Raw genomic sequence first — 21659 nt, 5'->3', positions numbered from 1 at the left:
TGGGAGGGCGAATGGTGGTTCATTCTGCTGTGGCGACCCCTGATAAAACAGCGACTAAGCCGAAGGAAAATGAATGAATAAATGACTACCAAACTTATATGTCAAAGTTTCTATCTTTTTAAAGCCTATTATGTAACATTTCTAATTTTGTCTCTGAACATCATCTATTTTTATTCATTTTCTTGTCGGCTTAGGCCCTTTATTAATCCGGGGTCGCCACAGCGGAATGAACTTCCAACCCATCCAGCACATTTTTTTACGCAGCGGATGCCCTTTCAGCCGCAACCCATCTCTGGGAATCATCTATTTTTACTCTTACAAAAAAAAAAAATATGCAAATTTGAAATATTTTAGAATAACGTAGGTTGATTATATGTTGAAAATGCGTGGAGGTTATAACGCCGTTTCGATCGACTGAAAATCAACGTTGGATAAGAAACCAATTGTGTCAATTTATGGTTAGATTTGAATGGAGTGCCTGACGTTGTTTTAACGTTACCCTGATGAGCAAAAAGAAAACGTTGACTACTACAATGGTTGGAAAATATTGTTTCTCTGCAACTTCTTCAAACAAAAAAAATACTTTTTTTATTTCTTAATGGAACTGTATCAATTCCAAATTTTACTTTTTATTGGAATTCTTTTGTTTTGGATATTGATTGGAGAAAAATATGGCTCATCCCAAATAGCTACTTAATTACAAAGTAGATAAAAAAAAGTTTCATTCAGAATTATTCACCGTACATACCCAGTCAATACTCTTTTAGTAAGATATAAAAAAGATATTAAAATTAATTGTTCATTTTGTGGGCAGCACCCTGAGTCCCTGGTTCACTTATTTTGGCAATGCAATTACTCTAGGTTGCTTTGGAAAGACTTCTCACTTTTTATAATTGAGAATATTGATGAGGAATTTTCCTTGCTGTGGGAGAATGTTTTGTTTGGTTTTGTTGATTATGGAACGGGGGCTTTACATAAAAAGAAAACATATTTTCTTCAGCTTCTTATCTTATTAACAAAATTGTATATCCATAAATGTAAATTTTCAAACCAAAAACGTTTTTATTTTTATATATTTTGCTTACTGAAATGCAGTATTACTTTGAAAAAGTGTCTAACTCTTTTACAAAAAAGGCTTTAAAAACAACTGAAATTTGTAAATTATATAATCTTTTTTTTAATGTGTAATATATTTACCCCTCCTGTTTTTTTGTTTTCTTTTTTTGTTATTTTTTTGTTATCTGTTGTTGTTTCTTTTTCCAAAAATGTTGTTCTTTTTGTCTCTTCAATTTCTTGTTAAATATACTGTGATTGTATATTCTCATTTTCGTATAATAATAATAATAATAATAATAAATAAAAATAATAAAATAAATAAATAAATAATTAAATAAAGAAAACGTTGATATCAAAAGAAACGTTGAATTTAGGTTAAAATTATGTCATTTTGCTATCTGGGTTAACTACAATTTTCATAAATTTTTGAATGGATTAAAATAAAGTACCTCATAGTTATGCCTACATCATGCTATCATTTTATGCAAAGTAGCAAACTGATTACCAGTGATTAAAGTGATTAAAAGTGAGGAGAAAAAGTTCTCAGTAAGTATGTAAACAAGAGTATTGTTAATAATTGTTAACGTGTGGCTTTAATAATTTAATAAAGGTCATGTGCTCGCCCTTTGGTTTTCAGCTCTCCCTCCCACTGTAAATCGTCATGCAGTCTGGAAGCTGGAAACTGGATCCGGCGGCTCCTTTAAGAATTAGGGATCTGGGGAGTGACGCGGCAATGAAATCCAGTTGATCCTTCTCTCGCTTTGCACAGAAAAAAAGTATTTGTGGCACCGCAAAGTAGCTCTCAAACCTGAATCGATTTCGTTTTATGTCGCGTGCGAATGCGGGAAAAGGAATGACGCGCTTCTTTTTCTGATCCCGCTTTGAACATCTGCTGCTCTTGTAAGTTTGGATATAACTTTTCAGCCTGAGAGAGAAGAGAGAGGGAGAGTGGAGCGGCTGGAGCTGAACATGGACTGGGGAACTGAGCTTTGGGTAAGTTCAGAGGATAATCTATTGCGTTTTATGCCTCATCTTTTCGGTTCCGATTTATTGTAACCTATGAACTTCGCAACTGAAAGTGCTTAGGCGTAAATAACAGTGACTTTCTGATACTGTAAGCTGGAAGAGGATAAATGCATCACATATCCATCTGGTATATTGTTACACTGGTTTTTGACATGATTTGTCGATGTGTTCAGTTGTCAACGCTTAAATCGATTTATCGCCACGTTTAATGTGAACATCCGCTTTAAAGCAGTGTAAAGAACAGAAGCGTAGCAACGACAACAACAGTTTTGCCGCTATCAGTGTTTGCAGTCTCCACATACACTCACTGTTTAATATCTATCTATCTATCTATCTATCTATCTATCTATCTATCTATCTATCTATCTATCTATCTATCTATCTATCTATCTATCTATCACATTAAAAAAAGAACAAAAGCGTAACAACAACAACTGTTTTGCCACTGTCATTGGTTTGTCCTATCTATCTATCTATCTATCTATCTATCTATCTATCTATCTATCTATCTATCTATCTATCTATCTATCTATCTATCTATCCATCTATCCATCTATCCATCTATCTATCCATCTATCCATCTATCTATGAGCAATTCCAGCGTTATGGATGTGACATTTGCAGTAAAAACTCAACACATAAATTGACAGAAAAAGTATATGTTAACATTATATTGAAAATTTTAATTATATTTTCTAGAGCAACTAGCCACAGAGTTATGGGAGCAGAAAAATATCAATTTGTAAACGTGTTTTGTACTTTAAATGAGGAAAATAAGCATGCGTTATGGATGTGACAAAAAAGTCTGCGAGTTTACAGTATACAACACACTTTGTAGAAATTATGTGAATTAAACTGCACAACCCAAAATAAATAATGCTAATCAAAAGGATTAGAGTCGGCTCTCTATAAAACAAAAATGCTTGGTTTTATTTTATTTAATATTTTCACATTTCTGAGGAAAAAGTGTCGTTATGGATGTGACATCTCTCTGTTATGGATGTGACGCATGTGAAATTACCATTTGTGTGACTTTGGTAAATCAAATAGAATAGTTTGAAAACATTGACAGATGCATTTTTGAGTATTTTTTAAGTACTGTAAAATACTTGCTTACACAAAAAACCCAGAAATGGTTTCCGTATTTTGGTAAAAACTAAAATTTTTTTTATGGCAAGGTTGACATTTGCACGGAATTGCTCCTATCTATCTGTCTGTCTGTCTGTCTGTCTGTCTGTCACTGCACTTTATGCATATTTATGTTAGTTTAAGGCGATAATTCAATATGGCATAACTTAGGTGAGCTATAATAACCAATAACTTTTCAAAATAAATTAAACTTTGTTTTTATAGTAAAGTCTTCCCCACAACTCTTTATATTTGGAAAGCTGTTTTTATTTTGACTTTAGGTGTTCACCTGGCTTAGAAAAGCTTAGTCTAATGCTAATGGTTAGCGCTAACTGCTTGCTTGCCCTTATATTTTCTGTCAGAAAGTCTGTTGTTTGATTTTAACTTATTGACGAGTTTAATATGCAGTTCCTAGTTAGTTTATTGATTTTTTTTTAGTATGGTGTATGTATGTGCTAACATTGTGATGTCAGTCTATATGTTGTTAAATATTGTATGTGTAGTCCTGCTACCATACAATTTTTGCATTTCAAATAAATTAAGAGACATTCATTTAAAGATTTTACATAATATATACCCAACCAACATGTAACTTTACAAATTTGCAGATTTTGAGAAAAAATGTTCACTTTGTTGAAACTGAGGAATCCTTATGTCACTTATTTGTTGATTGTCAGAGTGTGCAATTATTTTGGAAAGACTGTTTTTCTGATTATTCTGCTAAAAAACAATGTGTTGATAACATTGAATGCAAAAGAAATTATTTGTTAATTTTAAAATGGTGATAAACAAATGAACAATTTTGTTAATTTTATCATTTTTAAATGGTACATTTTTCATCCACAAATGTCGACTTTCAAAATCTCCTTTATACAAGATATTTGTCAACTAAATTATTCTGTTAATGAAGTCTCTCAAAGCTGTACAACATGTAAAAGCTCTGTCTATTGTAAGGTATTATGAATCTTTTATTTTGGCATCTTGAGAATGTCTTCCTTTTGTATTTATACATTTTTTTTTTTCGTTTTTGAATTTCAATTATCGTTGGATTTTTTTGTTTGTTGCCTGTTTTTGCTATATATATATATATATATATATATATATATATATATATATATATATATATATATATATATATATAGCAAAAACAGGCAACAAACAAAAAAATCCAACGATAATTGAAATTCAAAAACTTATAAATTCAAAAAAATTTATATATATAAAATTCAAAAATGTGTATATATATATATATATATATATATATATATATATATATATATATATATATATATATATATATATATATAAAAATCGTGTAGTCCATTATATTATAATATTCATTGTAGTTCTTTACTGATGTGAGACAGTACATTCTGTGAGATGCAAAATAGATTTAGGAAGGTATTCCAACAACAAAATTGAATTGAATTGAATAGTTGAGCTGTAACCAATAGATAGTAAGAAATCTATTTTTTATGATTGATCCTATAGCAGATGTGCAAATATAGCAATTTTTTCTTATAAAGGGCTAAAAACCAAACTAGATTGAGACTAGTGGGCTGAAGATAAATAAAGCTGCCATTGGTATTCCCTAATTTTATTCATTCATTCATTTTCTTTTAGCCTCAGTCCTTTTATTAATCTAGGGTTGCCACAGCGGAATGAACCGCCAACTTAAGCCTGGTTTATACTTCTGCATCAAGTGACCGGCGCAACTCGCGGCGCAGGCAACGTGCGCAGCTGTGCATTTATACTTCTGCGCGCTGTCTCTGTTGGTCTGCATTAACACTTCCAAAACGCTAGTTGGCAGTGAGGTGTTAATGTTCCTCTGTGTCGAGTTTCTTCGCTTCTGTTTTGCTTTTCCTGAACACTTCCTGGTTGTACAAGTGACTCAAACTCGCTCATTTTGAGGCAGGAACCGGCGTACATGCAACGACTTCAACTATGAGGTAAACACAAAAAGAACTTTCCATCCGGAGCTCCTTCAAAGGACTCCACACTTGTAAACGATCGCTCCATTGGTTTCGCGCCATTCGTGCGGCTCTCGGTCCCGCCCAGACTCGTCAGCGCTACCAAGCCGACCAATCAGAGCTTGCGCTACGCGTTGTTACGACGTGTAGTTACATTTTTTGAGAGGTGCACGTCAGTGACGCTGACGGCCACGGCGAAGGGCTATTCGTCAGCGCCGTAGCTTACGCCGGCGTTTAACGCAGAAGTATAAATCAGCCTTTATTCAGCATATGATTTACGCAGCGGATGCCCTTAGAGCCACAACCCATCACTTACTCCCTAATTTATTTAATATTATTTAAAAATAACTAGAAAACATTGCTTTGTATTAACTAACATAGTACGTTTTGTAATGAACTCAATACAGTAAAAACGATCAATTTTTAACAGAATGGAGTTACACTAGTCAAGCTGCACCTGAGTTTATTATGATTTGCTGGCAGATGTCTTCTGCATTGTCCTCTATCTGTCGAGTGGCAGTATTTACATTTCTACAAAGTATTTATTTACGTACAATTAACATTTAAATGAAACATTTAATTCCAGTTGTCTTTTTTTGTACCTCAGCAGCAAAACAAACAAACAAACAAACAAACAAACAAACAAACAAACAAACAAACAAACAAACAAACAAACAAACAAACAAACAAAAAAGATTATTTAAACTAGAAATGACAATCTATGTTAAAAGCATTTGCTCCAACCCTGCCTATCATTCGTACTCCTTTCTCAGACGGCATGAGTTATATCAAAGATTATAATGTGCCAACTTTGGATATTGGGCCCTAGCTTGGGCATCTCTGCTATATAGTGACATATTTTATGAAAATACAATGTATAATTCTATTCAATGTGCAATGTATATTCTATACTGATATCAAGAATTATCTTTTTTAATGCTGGATTTTTATGTAACATTACCAGTGGATTTTAATGTAATTACCTTTTTAATTATTTATATCGAGAATTATATCGAGCAAATGAATAAAAGTGAAAACGGCTTGCCATAGTCAGTGATGAACTCATGTATTGATGATATTGAGCAACACTAAATTGTTTCAAGCTTGTTTTTATTTATTTATTTCATTTTTATTACTGCACTTGCCAATTTCCAGTGTCTAGTTTGTGCGCCCTTATTGTCAGCGACCAGTCTTGCACGCTCACAAAAGTAGAATTGGAGAAATCGACACTGTTGGATCATCATGACCTGTATTTCATCCTGCCTGTTTTCCCAATTCCCTGATTGCCATCCCATAACATCCCATCCCATCCGCGCAGAGGTTCCCACCACTTTTGACCACAGGCAGATTTGACTACAGACCTGCAGTGTGTAAATGGAGCGTTGCGCTGAAGTGGGTGGGGATTGTTTGACCTCGTTGCTGTTGCTCCCTCTAGGCCTCTGTCCGATGTCCCCTTTCCATCTTCCAGCGCACCAGCCTAATTAGTTTTGCCCTAATTTTACAAAAACACATCATCCAGTCCACATCGCTGTTTATTTTGGTGCTTAGCCTCACTAGAAAGTTTCCCATTCCTGTGCATTTGAAGGGACATTTTAACTAGGGAAATTACTGCAGTTTCAGCTCTGTAGAAGTGAAAGTTGTGTTCGCATCAATATGCTTTTCTTATTTGGGAAGTAGGGCTGTGCAATATACAAACTTCTGTTGAAGTCAGAATCTCTAATATCAAACACATTTTAAGACTCTCATTGTTGCACTTTTCTGGGGTGTGATTGGCTCTTAGATCAATAAAGAGTAAAAAAGTCCAGAGCGCATCATTGTTATTGACATTAATTTCATTGTGATTATAATATCGTTTATTAGCCTAGTGTGAACAATAGTCACATCGATTCACACAATAGTCAGTGTGCATATTAGCTTCAAAAGTCACATTGTTATTAGTTATTAAAGGATTGTAGTTGATCAGTTCACGATACATGAGATCTGTGGGGTCACTGCAGAGTTCATTCATGATAGAGTAAACTGCGAGTGTTTTCTAAAGAGAGTTTAGAAACAAAAAATTACAAAATTCATTCATTCATTTTCCTTTCATTCCATTTTATTGGTCGCCACAGTGGAATGAACCACCAACTATTCCAGCATATGTTTTATGCAGAGGATGCCCTTCCAGCCGCAACCCAGTATCGGGAAACACGGATACACACTCATTCACACACACTCAAACACATTGCGGACAATTTCGTTTATTCAGTTCACCTATATGGTATGTCTTTGGATTTTGGGGGAAACTGGAGCACCCGGAGGAAACTCATGTGAACTGTGGAAGAAAACTCCACACATGAATGCCAACTGGTCCAGCCAAGACTTGAACCAGCAATCTTCTTTCTGTGAGGCGACAGTAGGGCTGGGCGATTTTTCTGATTTTTTCGATTAATTCGAATTTACGTTTTAAGACGATTTAATTTTGAATCAAATCGAGCAATCGCGATTTTCTATACACACACCGGCGCCGCCCAGCCACGATTCACGAAGCAGTTCATATTTCAGCCGGCCCACAGAGCGCCATCTGATTAGTTTCATGTTAAATATCATGCGAATGTGCGTGTTTGGTGTGTGATAATTTAAACTGTCATGTGCGCGCTGTGTGTCATGTGCTTCTGGTGTGCGACCTGCTTGACTGCCTGTTAAAGCGTGAAGTCATGTAGGATTTTATTTGATGCACGTCTGTGTGGATTTTCAAGACATTCCTTCATCAAGTCGATAAACTCGATCTCAACATGTATGAAGGACGTAAAAACCTGCCATGTGAAAAACCGCGCCGATCTTTTGGTTTGAACACGAGCAGAGGTGAGGGCCTGTAGCAGTGAAAATGAAAGTACCCGTCCCTATGACATTATTTAGCGGACCTAGTTGAAAACCAGACAGATCAGGCAGCATAATACAGAGAGTAGAGCAAAGCGCATCAAATGATCAGTATTTAAAAGGGGGAAAAAAGAAAAATAGATTAAATATATTATTTTATATTAGACACACATCTGGTACTTGTATTTGCTCCTGCTATACGTCCACAACTTCACACATTGGGTGAAATTAGGCTTTACAGTTCCCATGTTCAGTCCTTTTCTTCCACTGTATCTTTTTAAGAAAAAGGCAGCAGCTTTACAACCTGTCATTCAATCAGAAGACAAAGTCAAAGCCAAGCTGACAGCCAATCTTTCCTAGGCTCAGCAAAACTTGCAACAAATACCTCTGTATTCCTGCAACTGCAATATTTACACAAATATTTCTTATTCAAATCTTCAGCAACGCTATTTAACTCGTGAATTTGTTTTACATTTATTTACACCTTGACCGATTTTTGTATGACACGGCCATTAAAAATACAATGTTCCTTAACCAGATGGTTTTTCAAGTTACTTTGAAAGAGAATGTTACTTTAGTCATGTTGTTGTAATGTTTTGAGAAGACTAGTAACACAATAAAAAGAAAATCGAAATCGAAATCGTGAATTGGTCAAACTTTATAAAAAAACACAGATTTTTTTTTTTTGCTAAATCGCCTAGCTCTAGGCAACAGTGCTAACCACTGAGCCACTGTGCCACCCCTTTAATGATAACATTTAAAACTTTATTAATAGATCAATTTTACTGAATTATTAATACAATGTAGACTACACAGGGTTATTTTACATTAAATGTTGTTATTAAATTTCTGTACCTGAATGCTGCTTGACTTAGGACAATCATAAAGTACAAAAAAAGTTACAAAGGAATAATTTCTTTCCAAAAAAGCTCTTCAAATCATCTAATGAAATTGTACCCGTATTCAGGATTTTTTCAGGGTCACAATTGCTCATGGCGGTGGTGGCTGTGGCATGGTTATTCACAGTAAAGACTATTCAAATACCCGTGAGATTCATGAGCCAAATAGTAACATTCATTCACTTTCCTTCGGCTTAGTCTTTTTGTTCACCACAGCAGAATGAACACAGCGGCAGCCCAACACTGTGAAACACCCATACACTCCTATTCACACATATAAACTACGGCCAATTTAATTTATTCAGTTCACCTATACCACGTGTCTTTAGACTGTGGGGGAATCCAGATCACGTGGAGGAAACCCACCCAAACACGGGGAGAACATGCAAACTCCACAAAGAAATGCCAACTGACCCAGCTGAGGCTCAAACCAGCGACCTTCTTGGTTCTAGCTTGAGCCGATTGTGCTACACACTGCGCCATCGCGATGCCCTAATCAGTAGTAATTATATATTTTAATTGAATGGCAAAATAAAAAAAATAAGAAAATAAGAAAATAAAAAAAACAGATTGTAAGTTTTTTTTTTATCCTATATATTCATGAAAAAAAACCCAATCACTGTTAGAACAGGTAGTAAAGAAAGCGATCAGAACTTAGTTTACAAAACATGATCGATACCAAAGCATGTTGGAGATGTCAAAGGTGATGTCAATTGATGCATTTACAAATATCACAGCCATCTGCTTTGTTCGCAAAACACAATTATTAATCAAAATCAAATAAGTCTTTGGCATGACAAAAAAATAAATAAATTAAATGTGGGAAAAACCCTGATAATGCAATATATATAATGTAGATAAATATAATATTGCAAGAGTTTTTGCAGGATATGTCAGGATTTTACAGTATTGTGCAGGTCTATTATACAATATTAGTGTATAATATTATATAATATTACACTATGTTATATAATGAAATGTATACTGTGCTATTAGTTGATTGAATTTATAGAGAAGGTACTAAATCATGATACTTTCTATCAGTATATTAGATTGGTTACAGTGCTCGGCATAGATGAGTAGATTTTGAAAACGAATATTTGTATCCATTTTTCAGTGAATATGGGTAATATATATTGATGCATTTGAACAAAACAGATTTATTAAAAGTATATATTTATTAAAATAATATTTTAGTCAGGCGAAGCAGTGGCGCAGTAGGTAGTGCTGTTGCCTCACAGCAAGAAGGTCGCTGGGTCGCTGGGTCGCTGGTTCGAACCTCGGCTCAATTGGTGTTTCTGTGTGGAGTTTGCATGTTCTCCCTGCCTTCGCGTGGGTTTACTCCGGGTGCTCCGGTTTCCCCTACAGTCCAAAGACATGTTGTACAGGTGAATTGGGTTGGCTAAATTGTCCGTAGTGTATGACTGTGTGTGTGGATGTTTCCCAGAGATGGGTTGCGGCTGGAAGGGCATCCGCTGCGTAAAAACTTGCTGGATAAGTTGGCGGTTCATTCTGCTGTGGCGACCCCGGATTAATAAAGGGACTAAAGCTGACAAGAAAATTAATGAATGAATATTTTAGTCACAGAACATCTTTAGAAATGGAAAGATAATACATTTAAATTCATGCAAAATATTGCAGAAATAAATGACAAAATTTCAACAAAATGATATATATTTTTTTGTATCTCTTATATATATATATATATATATATATATATATATATATATATTTAAATTATTTATATATATATATATATATATATATATATATATATATATATATATATATATATATATATATATATATATATATATATATATATTTTTTTTTTTTTTTTTATTTTTTTTTTGCCTAATATTATTCTTTAGCTTATAAATTTGGGTGTACTAGTTTTTGGACTGTTATTTGGGTGTACCATATTTGGGACGTTATTGTACGTTTCTTTTGTTAGATAAGCTCCAGATTTGTCTTCAGTACTGACTCAACTAATGTATATGCACAAATACAATACTGTTAAGCATCCTATAGAAAATAAAAATTGAAATGAGAGATTTGTGCGGGGTGTACTCGTTTATGTTGAGCACCGTATATGGCAATTTATTTTTGTCAGCCTGCCAGGCCCTTTTGGAAAGTGTGCTTTGGTTTTCCCTTGACTTAATTGGTTTTGGTCGGGTTATCCATTAAATGCCATAGCTCAACCGTGGCATTCGTCCACTCCTTTGCTGTTAATCTGCTAACTATTTTTGGCAGCTTAAGATTCCTGTTCACCAATAGGAGTGTGGCTGTGTGTTTGTTTGAATTCTTGCGTTATGCTTTCAGATATGCCGCACAGCAGGCTCCATATTAAGTCATTAGAGCATGACGAAGGACAGCGGTATTTCGCTGTTGACCCTGGGCGAGTGGAGGCTGTGGACTGGTCCTCTGTTCTCAGGCTGGGAAATCAAGCTTTGTTGTATGGGAAGGTGGAGTTGATGAGAGAGGAAAAGTACAAGGGAGGGGTGACGACAGGGACGAATACAATGCTGGAGATAAGAGGAACCCTGCTGTTAATTATGGCCAGGGTTGTTTTGGATGTTTTCAAAGGGGGTTTTGGTTCCTGTAAAGATTCTGATGTTAACTGCTGGTGTGAATCCATACTGAAGACATCCCTGATTAAGATTAATTTAATTAAGGGCTTAGTTTACTTACAAACTCCTATTAAAGCAGTTGGTTTTTTCTATATATTTTTTTTATTGACGTAAGGAATTAGATAATTGCCCATATATTATTCATTCATTTTACCCATTTTTAACACAATTATGACATTTTAAATATTATTTTTGTCATAATTATGCAAAATAACAATAAAATGTTACTCACTATCCTTCGACTTAGTCTTTAATTAATCACAGTGAAATGAACCACCAATTACACTGGCATATGTTTTTTTTATGCAGCAGATGCCCTTTCAGCTGCAACCCAGCGGTGTAAAACACCCATACACTCTCTCGTTCAAAAACAAGCATTAGTACAATACAGCCAGCCAATAAATATATTACTTGACAAACATATTAAGGTAAACAATATTGATACGGTATGCATTACAGTTATTTATGGCATTGCTGATCCTCTGATGCCCGCTCGCGAAAACTACATACTCAGGCCCCGTTTAAACTAATACGTCTTTGTATTAAAATGGCATTTTAGAACGAAAATAATCCACATCTACACCATTTTACTTAGCATTTCTAAACAGCCCTCCGTCCGCTAAAAATGCACATCACGTGACCACACATACACACACACAGCCACACACTGTCATGCGCACATCTAAGCTCCAGGCAGAGAGCAGTGCACGTCGGACAGTTTGTCAAGGATGTACAAATGGATCGCATCTCACTATAGTTGTTAAACGTGATATTCAGACATCCCAAGTTCTGGGAGTCTCTATGCATTTGCGGAACTCATAATGCCCGTGAATGAGTGATAATCTGCAGTCTCCCTCCCGGTCCACAAATAAGTTGCGCACCCTTCTCGCCGCCGGATCCCTCCTCTTTCGCTAATATATATCTTTTATATATATTATTTTTTAAATAAAATTAATACTATGTTTATTTTACCCATACTGTTGGGTTTGTTCATATTTAACACAACATTGGGTTGAATATTTGAAAACAATTTTTTTAGAGCGTATGCAGAATAATTGAAGTGTCCAATTTTTAAAAAAATCACATTGTTAATAAGATTAGAACTCAAAATTATTAGCCCTCTTGTAATTTTTTTTTCTTTTTGAAATATTTCTCAAATTATGTTTAACAGCAAGGATTTTTTCACAGTATTTCCTATAACATATTTATTTCTGAAGCAAATCTTTTTTTTTATTTAGGCTAGAATAATTGTTGCTTTTAATTTTTTTAAATTATTTTAAGGTCACTATTTTAGCCCCATCAATATATTATTTAAGCCTTTAAATGTCACTTTAAGCTGTATACTAGTGTCTTGAAAAATATCTAATAAAATATTATTTACTGTCATCATGTGCAAAGATAAAATAAAACAATTATTAGAATTTTGTTAATAACTATTATGTTTAAAAATGTGTCGAAAGAAACTTCTTTCCAATAAACAGAAATTGGGGAAAAAATTAGAGGGGTGCTAATGATTTTTTCAATTCAATTCAGCTTTATTTGTATAGCGCTTTTACAATGTAGATTGCGTCAAAGCAGCTTCACATAAATGGTCATAGTAACTGGAACAGTGTGGTTCAGTAACTGGAACAGTGTGGTTCAGGTTTTAGTGTTTAAGTTCAGTTCAGTTCAGTTTAGCTCAGTTCAGTGTGATTTAATCATTACTGAGAGTTCAAACACTGAAGAGCCAATTCAACGATGCGTAGCTCTACCAGTCCTGAACCATGCGAGGCAGTGGCGACAGCGGAGAGGGAAAAAAAAACTTCACCTGATTTTGACTCTGACTGACTCCAACTTAACATAGAATTTTTTTTTCTTTTTTAAATATTTCCCGAATGATGTTTAACAGAGCAAGGAAATTGACACAGTATGCCTAATAATATTTTTTCCTTTGGAGAGTGTCTTATTTGTTTTATTTCGGCTAGAATAAAAGCAGATTAAAATTTTTGAAACCCCATTTTAAGGACAAAATTAGTAGCCCCTTTAAGCTATATTTTTCTCCTGATAGTCTACAGAACAAACCATCGTTATACAATAACTTACCTAATTAACCTAGTTAAGCCTTTAAATGTCACTTTAAGCTGTGTAGAAGTGTCTTGAAAAATATCTAGTCAAATATTATTTACTGTCATAATGGCAAAGATGAAATACATCAGTTATTAGAAGTGAGTTATTAAAACTATTATAAAAATTTGTTTCTCTGTTAAACAGAAATTGGGGGAAGAATAATCAGGGGGGCTAATAATTCTGACTTGAACTGTATATATAAAATTGACATTCCTGGCACATTGTCCAGTCATTGCAAAGATTTACACACAATAGCGATGTACAAATATTTGCTGTAGTCGTAAAAGTCACACACAAACAGAGCTTGTGATTACTGTCGACATAAACAACTGGCTCACGAGGCGTTTTGTTTTGAATGAAGTTGAAAAGCGCTCTATTTTTTGCGAGCGAGTGGGTTGTGAGGGGGTAGGAAATTCTTCTCTTGTTCTATATTAATGCACTCCATTTTGAGGAGAGAGGAGGAGGTGGAGGAGGAGGTGGAGTCGGGACACGGCCAGGCTTGTTTGGAATGTCATCCCGAAAGCACCTCCCTCCTTCCCACTTCAAAACGCATGTGAACGTCCAGGGTGATGGAGGTGCAGCTGAAGGGGGTGAGGGGAATGGGACGTTTCAAGATATCATCATCACTCTCGAATGCTCAGGCCTGTACTTGAAGTATAACACAGTGGCCTGCCGAATCATGAACCGGGGGAGAAGAAAACCAGAAAGTTTCAAATGGCGTTTCTTCGGGAAATGCTGACGAATGTTTGACAAATGAGTCCCTAGGTCTGTTTTGTTTTGCTTTGGGCGTGCTGTAGGAAATGGGCTATGATATTGATATTTTAGTTGAGCGCTGCTGAAATGCAGCAGGAAGTGGAGAGGACTTCCAGTTCCTGTGTCCCGTCCGCTCGTATGCTTGTGACAGGATGAGTTTAAAACCCTGAGGATTCCCTGCCTCATGCAGATAAAGCTGCAGGGTCAAGGGTTGTAGACAGGCAGGTCAGGGAGTCTCTGGGATGTGCTTGGATATATTACTGCTCATCATCACATCAGTTTAGATATCTGTGAAGGGGAATATAATATTAAAAAAGAAAAAAAAATCAGCTGTATAACATGGAAGGTCATGAAAATTCATATTGTTCAATTTCACCTCTGGGTTTATTTTTAAAGGGCACCCATTTGACCCCCTTTTCAAGATTTAAAATAAGTCTTTTGTGTCTTCAGAATGTGTCTGTAAAATTTCAGCTCAAAACACCCATCAGATTATTTATTATACCTTTCTGCTTTAAACCTAAGGGTGTCAAAATTAAAGAGCCCATATTATACATGAAATAGGGTCATATCTTGGTTGTAAGGGTCTCCCACAACAGTCTAATATGCATGCAAGGTCAAAAAGCACTTTCATGGTCTTATAATCTGCATTTATTTTTACCTAATTATTCCAGCGACTCCTGTATGAATCGTCCAGTGATTCATTTGTTCCCAAACCCCTCCTTAGCGCAAAGCTAATCTGTGCTGATTGGACCGATGACAGTCTGTTGCGATTGGTCGACTGCCTTCAGTCAGAGAGTGAAATGCCAAACAGCTAATCAGCAATATAAAAGTAATCACAGTTCATACACGCTCGATAGTGAAGGCGTGGATTTTAGCTGCCAGTGGGTCAATGTAAATACAGTCGATGGACTTAAAAATTTAGACGACTATTTTATTGAGCAAAAACTGTCGAGGATCACATAGCTTGTCTCACTCTGCTCTTTTCACAGACACACACACACACACACACACACACACACACACACACACACACACACACACACACACACATTGCCCTCGTCCTTGCGCGCGCGTTTTTAACGTGACTTTGCACGCGATAAGAGAATATAGCCAGTTAACCTGATACAGTACACGCGGTTACAAGTAACAAATCACAACTAAATACATTTGCAAGCTAGAGTCAACGAGGCAACAACTTTAATCGCACGTACTTACATTTGAGAAATGGAGGAAGAAACTAATCCTGACGTCCATCAGTAAGTTACTCTTTACTGATCCTTCCTTTAACAAACTCCGATGAAGTATTCTTTGTAGCATGTAGTTTCCAGTAGTTTCCAACTGCTTGGTTATAATGCTGAGGTTTCATCTTTGGGTAGACCCTCGATAATATCCATCTGCAGTGTGACTTCAATCGACCGGGGCCTCAGGTTTCAAATCTCCCAGGTTTGCGCGTGCACGTGAATAACTTGGTTTCGTTCGTACGTCATGGCAAAACACCTAATGACTCTGTATCAAGGCGACTCGTTTGAAGCACTATGAGTCGACTCTTTTATAGATGAATCAACCGGTTTAAACACTGTACTCTTACAGATTTAAGCCTTAGCTGGATACTTCACTTCACTTAGAGCTGTTACACACTACATGGAGGGGAATTTTCAAAAACCCATAATATGGGCTCTTTAATTGTTTCTTTGGTGCACCGCGATGCAGACACAGAAAATTTGGTATCGGTTCAGTAAAAATTGACATTTATCGAGGAACTTTATCAACGACGTTGTCTGTCTAGGGCAAATAACATTTTAGGGGATCCAACCCACCCTGGTCATAGCCTGCTCTCACTCATGCCATCAGGCAGGCGTTACAGAAGCCTGAGGAGCAAATCAGTGCGGTTTCAAGATTTGCGGTTTCGTTTTTATCCTGTCATTATAAGACTTTTGAATAATACCATTTCTTAAGCATTGTTGATAGCTAGTGTTAAAAATAAATCAATAAATTTGTTAAACTAGCATAAATTGTTAATATTACAACAAATGGTGAAATAAGTATTTAAGTATTTAGTTATTCTCTTCAGAAATTTAAAAAAAATAGGTTATATCTTATATAATTATATTTTTATGGAATTATAAAAGCTTATTTATCATGTTAGGATTTTATAGTGTTTGTATAGTGATGTTCTTGTTGGGTCTGTTGCAACGTAATTTCGTTCTGCATACAAATCAACTGTGATGTGTAGAATGACATAAATAAAGGAAACTGGTAATAATCATAACTGGTTATTATGTACAGACGTCATTTACCTCATATGCGTTTTGTCGTGTGGGAGGTGGGCACGGGTATTTACAACACTCCAGGCGCCAACTACTGAAAAACGCAGAAACTGTGCACAATTTCACAGTAGAGCTGCAAATGAGAATCACGTTTTTGTTTGTTTGTTTTTTTAGCTTAAAATAAAGATCACGATTCTCTCACAACTCTGTAGATGTAAAATAAAGTTTAATATGAGATTATTGTTTTTTCTCAAACATATGGTAAATCAACAATATTAATATGTGTAGGTCTACTGGTTTCTATAAATAATTATATTCTACTTAAAATAATTCTGATGTTGAATTATGTTTGAGATATAGGCCCATGCTTGCAATTTGTCATTGAGAACATTATGAGACCATTTAATTCACTGGTAAAATCAACATTATATAAGCTAGAGTAGTTATACTGACACTGTAAATTTTCATGCACAACTGTGTGTTCGCTATGAAAGAAAAAAACATATTAAATGCTTGCCACAGTCATAACTCTAAAATGCGACATAATTGTTTTGATGATGTGCACGCTTTCGGTTGCATTTTCACTGCTAAGTGCTGTTCATACTTTGCACGCGGCTCTCAAACAGGGGTGGACTGGCCATCTGGCAATTCTGGCAAATGCCAGAAGGGCCAGACCATTTTTTAAATGTGGGCTGGTCAGCTATTTTTATTTATTTATTTATTTTTTTGTTATATGTATTGTTTTTACATGCAAGGAGCTTTTATCTCTTTCAAGATATGAGTATTATTATGATGATGATGATGATGATGATACTAGTAATAATAATAATAAATGTTAAGCATTGGCCCAATCGGCAATGATCGGCTGGTTTCGATATGGGGCTGACCCAATTGGAGGTTACGCAGACGTAATCAAAATCTAGCAAGAATGTCAAATAAACAGTAAGTGCAACACAAGCTAATTGTCAGAGATGGACCGTAAAAAAGGAAAGGCTATAAAGGCTCTAAGCCGACAAGAAAATTAATGAATGAAATGATTGCATGTACGTATAAATTTGTTATAAATTAGTTGTTTTTGTTCCAGTCACATACATTAAATATTTAAATATCTATTAAATATGGTACTGCTTATATTATTTCACCATCTGTACACCAATATAAGTAGTGAATGTGCATGTCTGTGTATGGGGCTGTGTCGGTGTGGTAATGTGGCTACAGTGCCAGGGCCGAATTTTTAATTATTATTATTTTTTTTGGTCCCAGTCTGCCCCTGCTCTCAAACTCTCAAACGATCACTCTGTGGAACAAACTCAATCTAGTAGTCAATACTTGCAAAATAAAAGAAAGTTTTGCAAACAAAAAATAGAGTATTTAGCAAAAATAAATGAATAAATGCAAATCTCTAAAAATCGCAAAGCTAATATTAAATTTTTGAGAAATAAAAATTAATTTTGCTAACAAAAATAAAGAACTGCAAAGGAAAAGTTAAGCTTTGAGAAATACAAAAATTAATTTACAAACAAAAAAAGAACTGCAAATAAAAATTTAGTACTGCAAAAAAAAAAACAAAAAAAAACAACTAAAATATTTGCAATAAAAAAACTATATATATTGCCTGTACAATACCTGTCCAGTCAGTTGCGATGCTTATTTTGCTTTGCTTTTTAATCAACTGTGAGTTTGTCATGCTGTTTTCACTTTGCACTTTACAGCTTGCCATGAATCAAATCAGGGCCACAAAGTGAAACGCACAGAAACGTGAAGTGCAAAGTAAACTGCATGGCAAACTTACGGTTGAATATATGCAAATGTATTATTTTTTTTAACTGCTTGATTTTTATTTGGATTTCTTTTTATGTTGCTAATTTTTCAAAGCTTAATTTTTCCTTTGCAGTTGTTTATTTTTGTTAGCAAAAGAACAAGCTCAAATTCTTTAAGAATTTCTTTTAAAAAATTAATTTTCTCTTTGCGATTTTTAAAGATTAGCATTTATTTATTTGATTTTGCGCAATACTTTTTTTGTTCGCAAAACTTTCTTTCATTTTGCAATTATATATGGCCCTGGATTGACTCCATAGATCTCACGTAACATTTGTAAGAAATACTACAGTAAGAACTTTCCCAATGATTATTTGATGTATTTGTTGTGGAGTTGCAGCGATGAGTCATACAATATCGTAACAAAGTTCACGCACACAAAGTGGGAACACATAGAGCGCATTTAACTTTGCACTGTTTTTGCACGCAAATGTGACAGGAGACACATTAATATCCACTGCTGTATGTATTTCTGTTATGTTTATATATAAAATAAACCTGATTTACGTCCACAATTGGGATTGAAGCATCTTCTTTTGTAATTGTACTGACATGCGGCTGTTGTGAGAAAGTAAAGACTTTAAAATCGCTGTTCAAATTCAAATAAATTCTAATTAAAATTCAACAACATTCTCAGTTTTAAACATTTTAAACTTGTAAACATCATTCTAAATTACATTTGATGATGATTGGTGATCACAGAGATCTCAGCAGATCTTTTTAACCTGGTTACTTTGTGCACATTCACCACAACATAATATCAACAAGACAGGACCTCAAAATGGGTGGGATTAGGATCCAATTTTAACGTCAGGAAATTATTAAAACAAGAGACTTATTGTCTTTATATCACCCCAGTATGACTGTGGACACACTATACCTACACACAGTTCTGTCCAAACAGCTTACAAATGATGATTTTCATCATAGGTGCCTTTTAATTTATCTCAGTTCTCTATGATATGGATATTGCATATGTTGCGATAATGCCAATTTTTGTATATTGTGCAGCCCTAATAAGATGCCTACTGTTGGTTAAAATGCAATTGTTATTTTTGGGTGAATTGTACCACATAAATACAAAAAACTGATATTGTAAAAACAAGCTCAATTTTGAGATTCATATCATTCACATCAGACATATGCATGCATAGGCACATTTCTATTGCATGGTTTCTTGATATTAAAAATGCAGGGTTCCACTACACAATTCATTCATGTTGTTTAAACGCAAATCGATTAGGGGAACTTAATTGTTTTTACAAATTCAAGTTGATTGAGCATAAAACAATTAAGTTATCCCACAAAAACTCAAGCATTGTGTTGATTCAGCTCATTTTGTTTGAACAAGCAGCAAAAGTATTTGCCTTTTTTATAGTAGTTATGAGCACATTTACTCAGAAAAAGTTCTAAAATGTTTTTTTTTATAATGTATTGTGTCTGATGTATTGTTATGGTTGAATCGCAGTAAAGATTGTCTTCCAGTTTGGGGTAGTTTGTTTGGGGAAGTTTGAATGCAGCAGTCACACTTGAGACCTGCTTGGGAGTAACTAGACTACTAAAACTGAAGAGCTTTGACTGTGCACTGTAAAATAATGTAAGATCAATTAGTCTTGACAGCATCTCTTTTTAGGTCGTTGTAACTCATTAAACTAAGGTAATCATGTTCTAACTTAATTTTAAGCCAGTTTAACATAAAATAAGTTCAATGGACTCATAAGGTGAATTTGATTCAGCTTAAACATTTAAGGCAACCAGGATTTTTTTAACAGTGTGGTGAGAACATGATCTGAACTCGAACAGACTGCAAAAAGTGCTTCACATATCATGGAATGAGGGCAAGCATTTAATTTATGGATCAGCGTCTCTTCAGGGCTGAAAATGGAACCAAATATGCAATGAGGGTTAAGTGAATAAAATCTGTAATATGCTTTATTCATGATGTTCATCAATATTTTACACATGGATATTCAGTGGTTGGAATATGTACTATTCCTTACACCAGGGGTCTCAAACTCACGGCCTGCGGGCCATTTGCGGCCCTCAGTGCAATATTTTGTGGCCCACGCTGACCGCTGTACACTGACAGAATCAGCGGAGCGGGGAGAGAGAGCGCTCCCCGCTCCGCTGATTCTATCCGTACACAGCGGTCACTGGCATTCCCCGCCCCCCGTGTAAACAAATGGGCGGGGATGCCGGTGAGGTCACCACGCACCCCGCCCCTTTGTTAGACGCTGTGACGGGCGGGAAGTGTTAGGAGGGAACTCGCGCCGGCCAGAACCAAGGTAAGCTGTTCCCGCCCCTGCCTGCCACTTAGCTACCTATCTGCAGCCTGCCACCTACCTAGCTACAGCCTGCATCTTATATATATTATAGGTAGATACACACTGGTACAGACTGATGTGACTGGAGTGGGGTGGGGGTGTTTTATTTATACATATATACACCTTTTTTTTTTAGGTGAGGGAATGGAAGTTTTGAGTAAGTTCCCCCACTTTTTTTCCCTAGGATTTCAATAAGTCAAAGTACAGGTCTAGACTTAATAATGATCATCTTCAAGCCATACTGAGGGTCTCAACTGCTTCCGCTCTAAAGCCAAATGTGGTTCAGATTTGTGAAAAGAAGCGCTGTCAAGTCTCTGGCAGCAAGAAGTAAGCAAAAGATACCATGTTCAGAAGAACTGTTCATAATCTTCACTCAATGTTCTATTGATGTTCAGGACACTTCATGTTCAGAAGAAATAATTAAAACTGTTAATAATGACATTTGAGGACTTTTTTTTTTTGTGAAATCCCTTATGCGGCCCAGCCTCACCCAGACTTTGCCTCCTGCGGCCCCCAGGTAAATTGAGTTTGAGACCCCTGATTTACACTATAGTCAGACTTATTTATTTGTATAATATACAGTAATACATGCAGTATGTACGTTATTTATAAAAACGTTAAGTATTTTAAATAATTCAAATTTTGTGCATTCCATCAATTTCTTTAGGAACAAAGGCGCAATACTTTTGGCATCAGCATCTTTTTGCATAAAATGTAAAAACTTGTTGTTATGGCTCGTTTGCACTGACTGGTACAGTCCGGTACGGGTCAACTTTATCACCATTTTGGTGGGCGTGGTGTACAACATAAAGTTTAAGTCGAC

At 35.4% G+C, this 21659-nt stretch overlaps 1 protein-coding gene across 4 annotated transcripts in view; it reads left to right on the top strand.

Moving 5' to 3' along the window:
* The first annotated feature begins 1758 nt into the window (after window positions 1–1758).
* The window catches only part of trip10a (thyroid hormone receptor interactor 10a), a 73726-nt gene continuing 53825 nt past the window's right edge, over window positions 1759–21659 (top strand). For 3 of the 4 annotated variants that reach the window (XM_087242630.1, XM_087242629.1, XM_087242631.2), the window contains exon 1: window positions 1766–2049. In XM_087242630.1, coding sequence (XP_087098756.1) covers window positions 2026–2049 — 24 coding nt within the window. In that variant the 5' untranslated portion in view covers window positions 1766–2025. 4 annotated transcript variants of the gene reach the window in all.

This window comes from Danio rerio, chromosome 3 (assembly GCF_052040795.2).
Source record: "Danio rerio strain M-AB ecotype USA chromosome 3, GRCz13ab, whole genome shotgun sequence".
NCBI lineage: Eukaryota > Metazoa > Chordata > Actinopteri > Cypriniformes > Danionidae > Danio > Danio rerio.
Note: the sequence above shows the minus strand (reverse complement) of the source record. Positions and strands in the feature narration are given on the sequence as shown.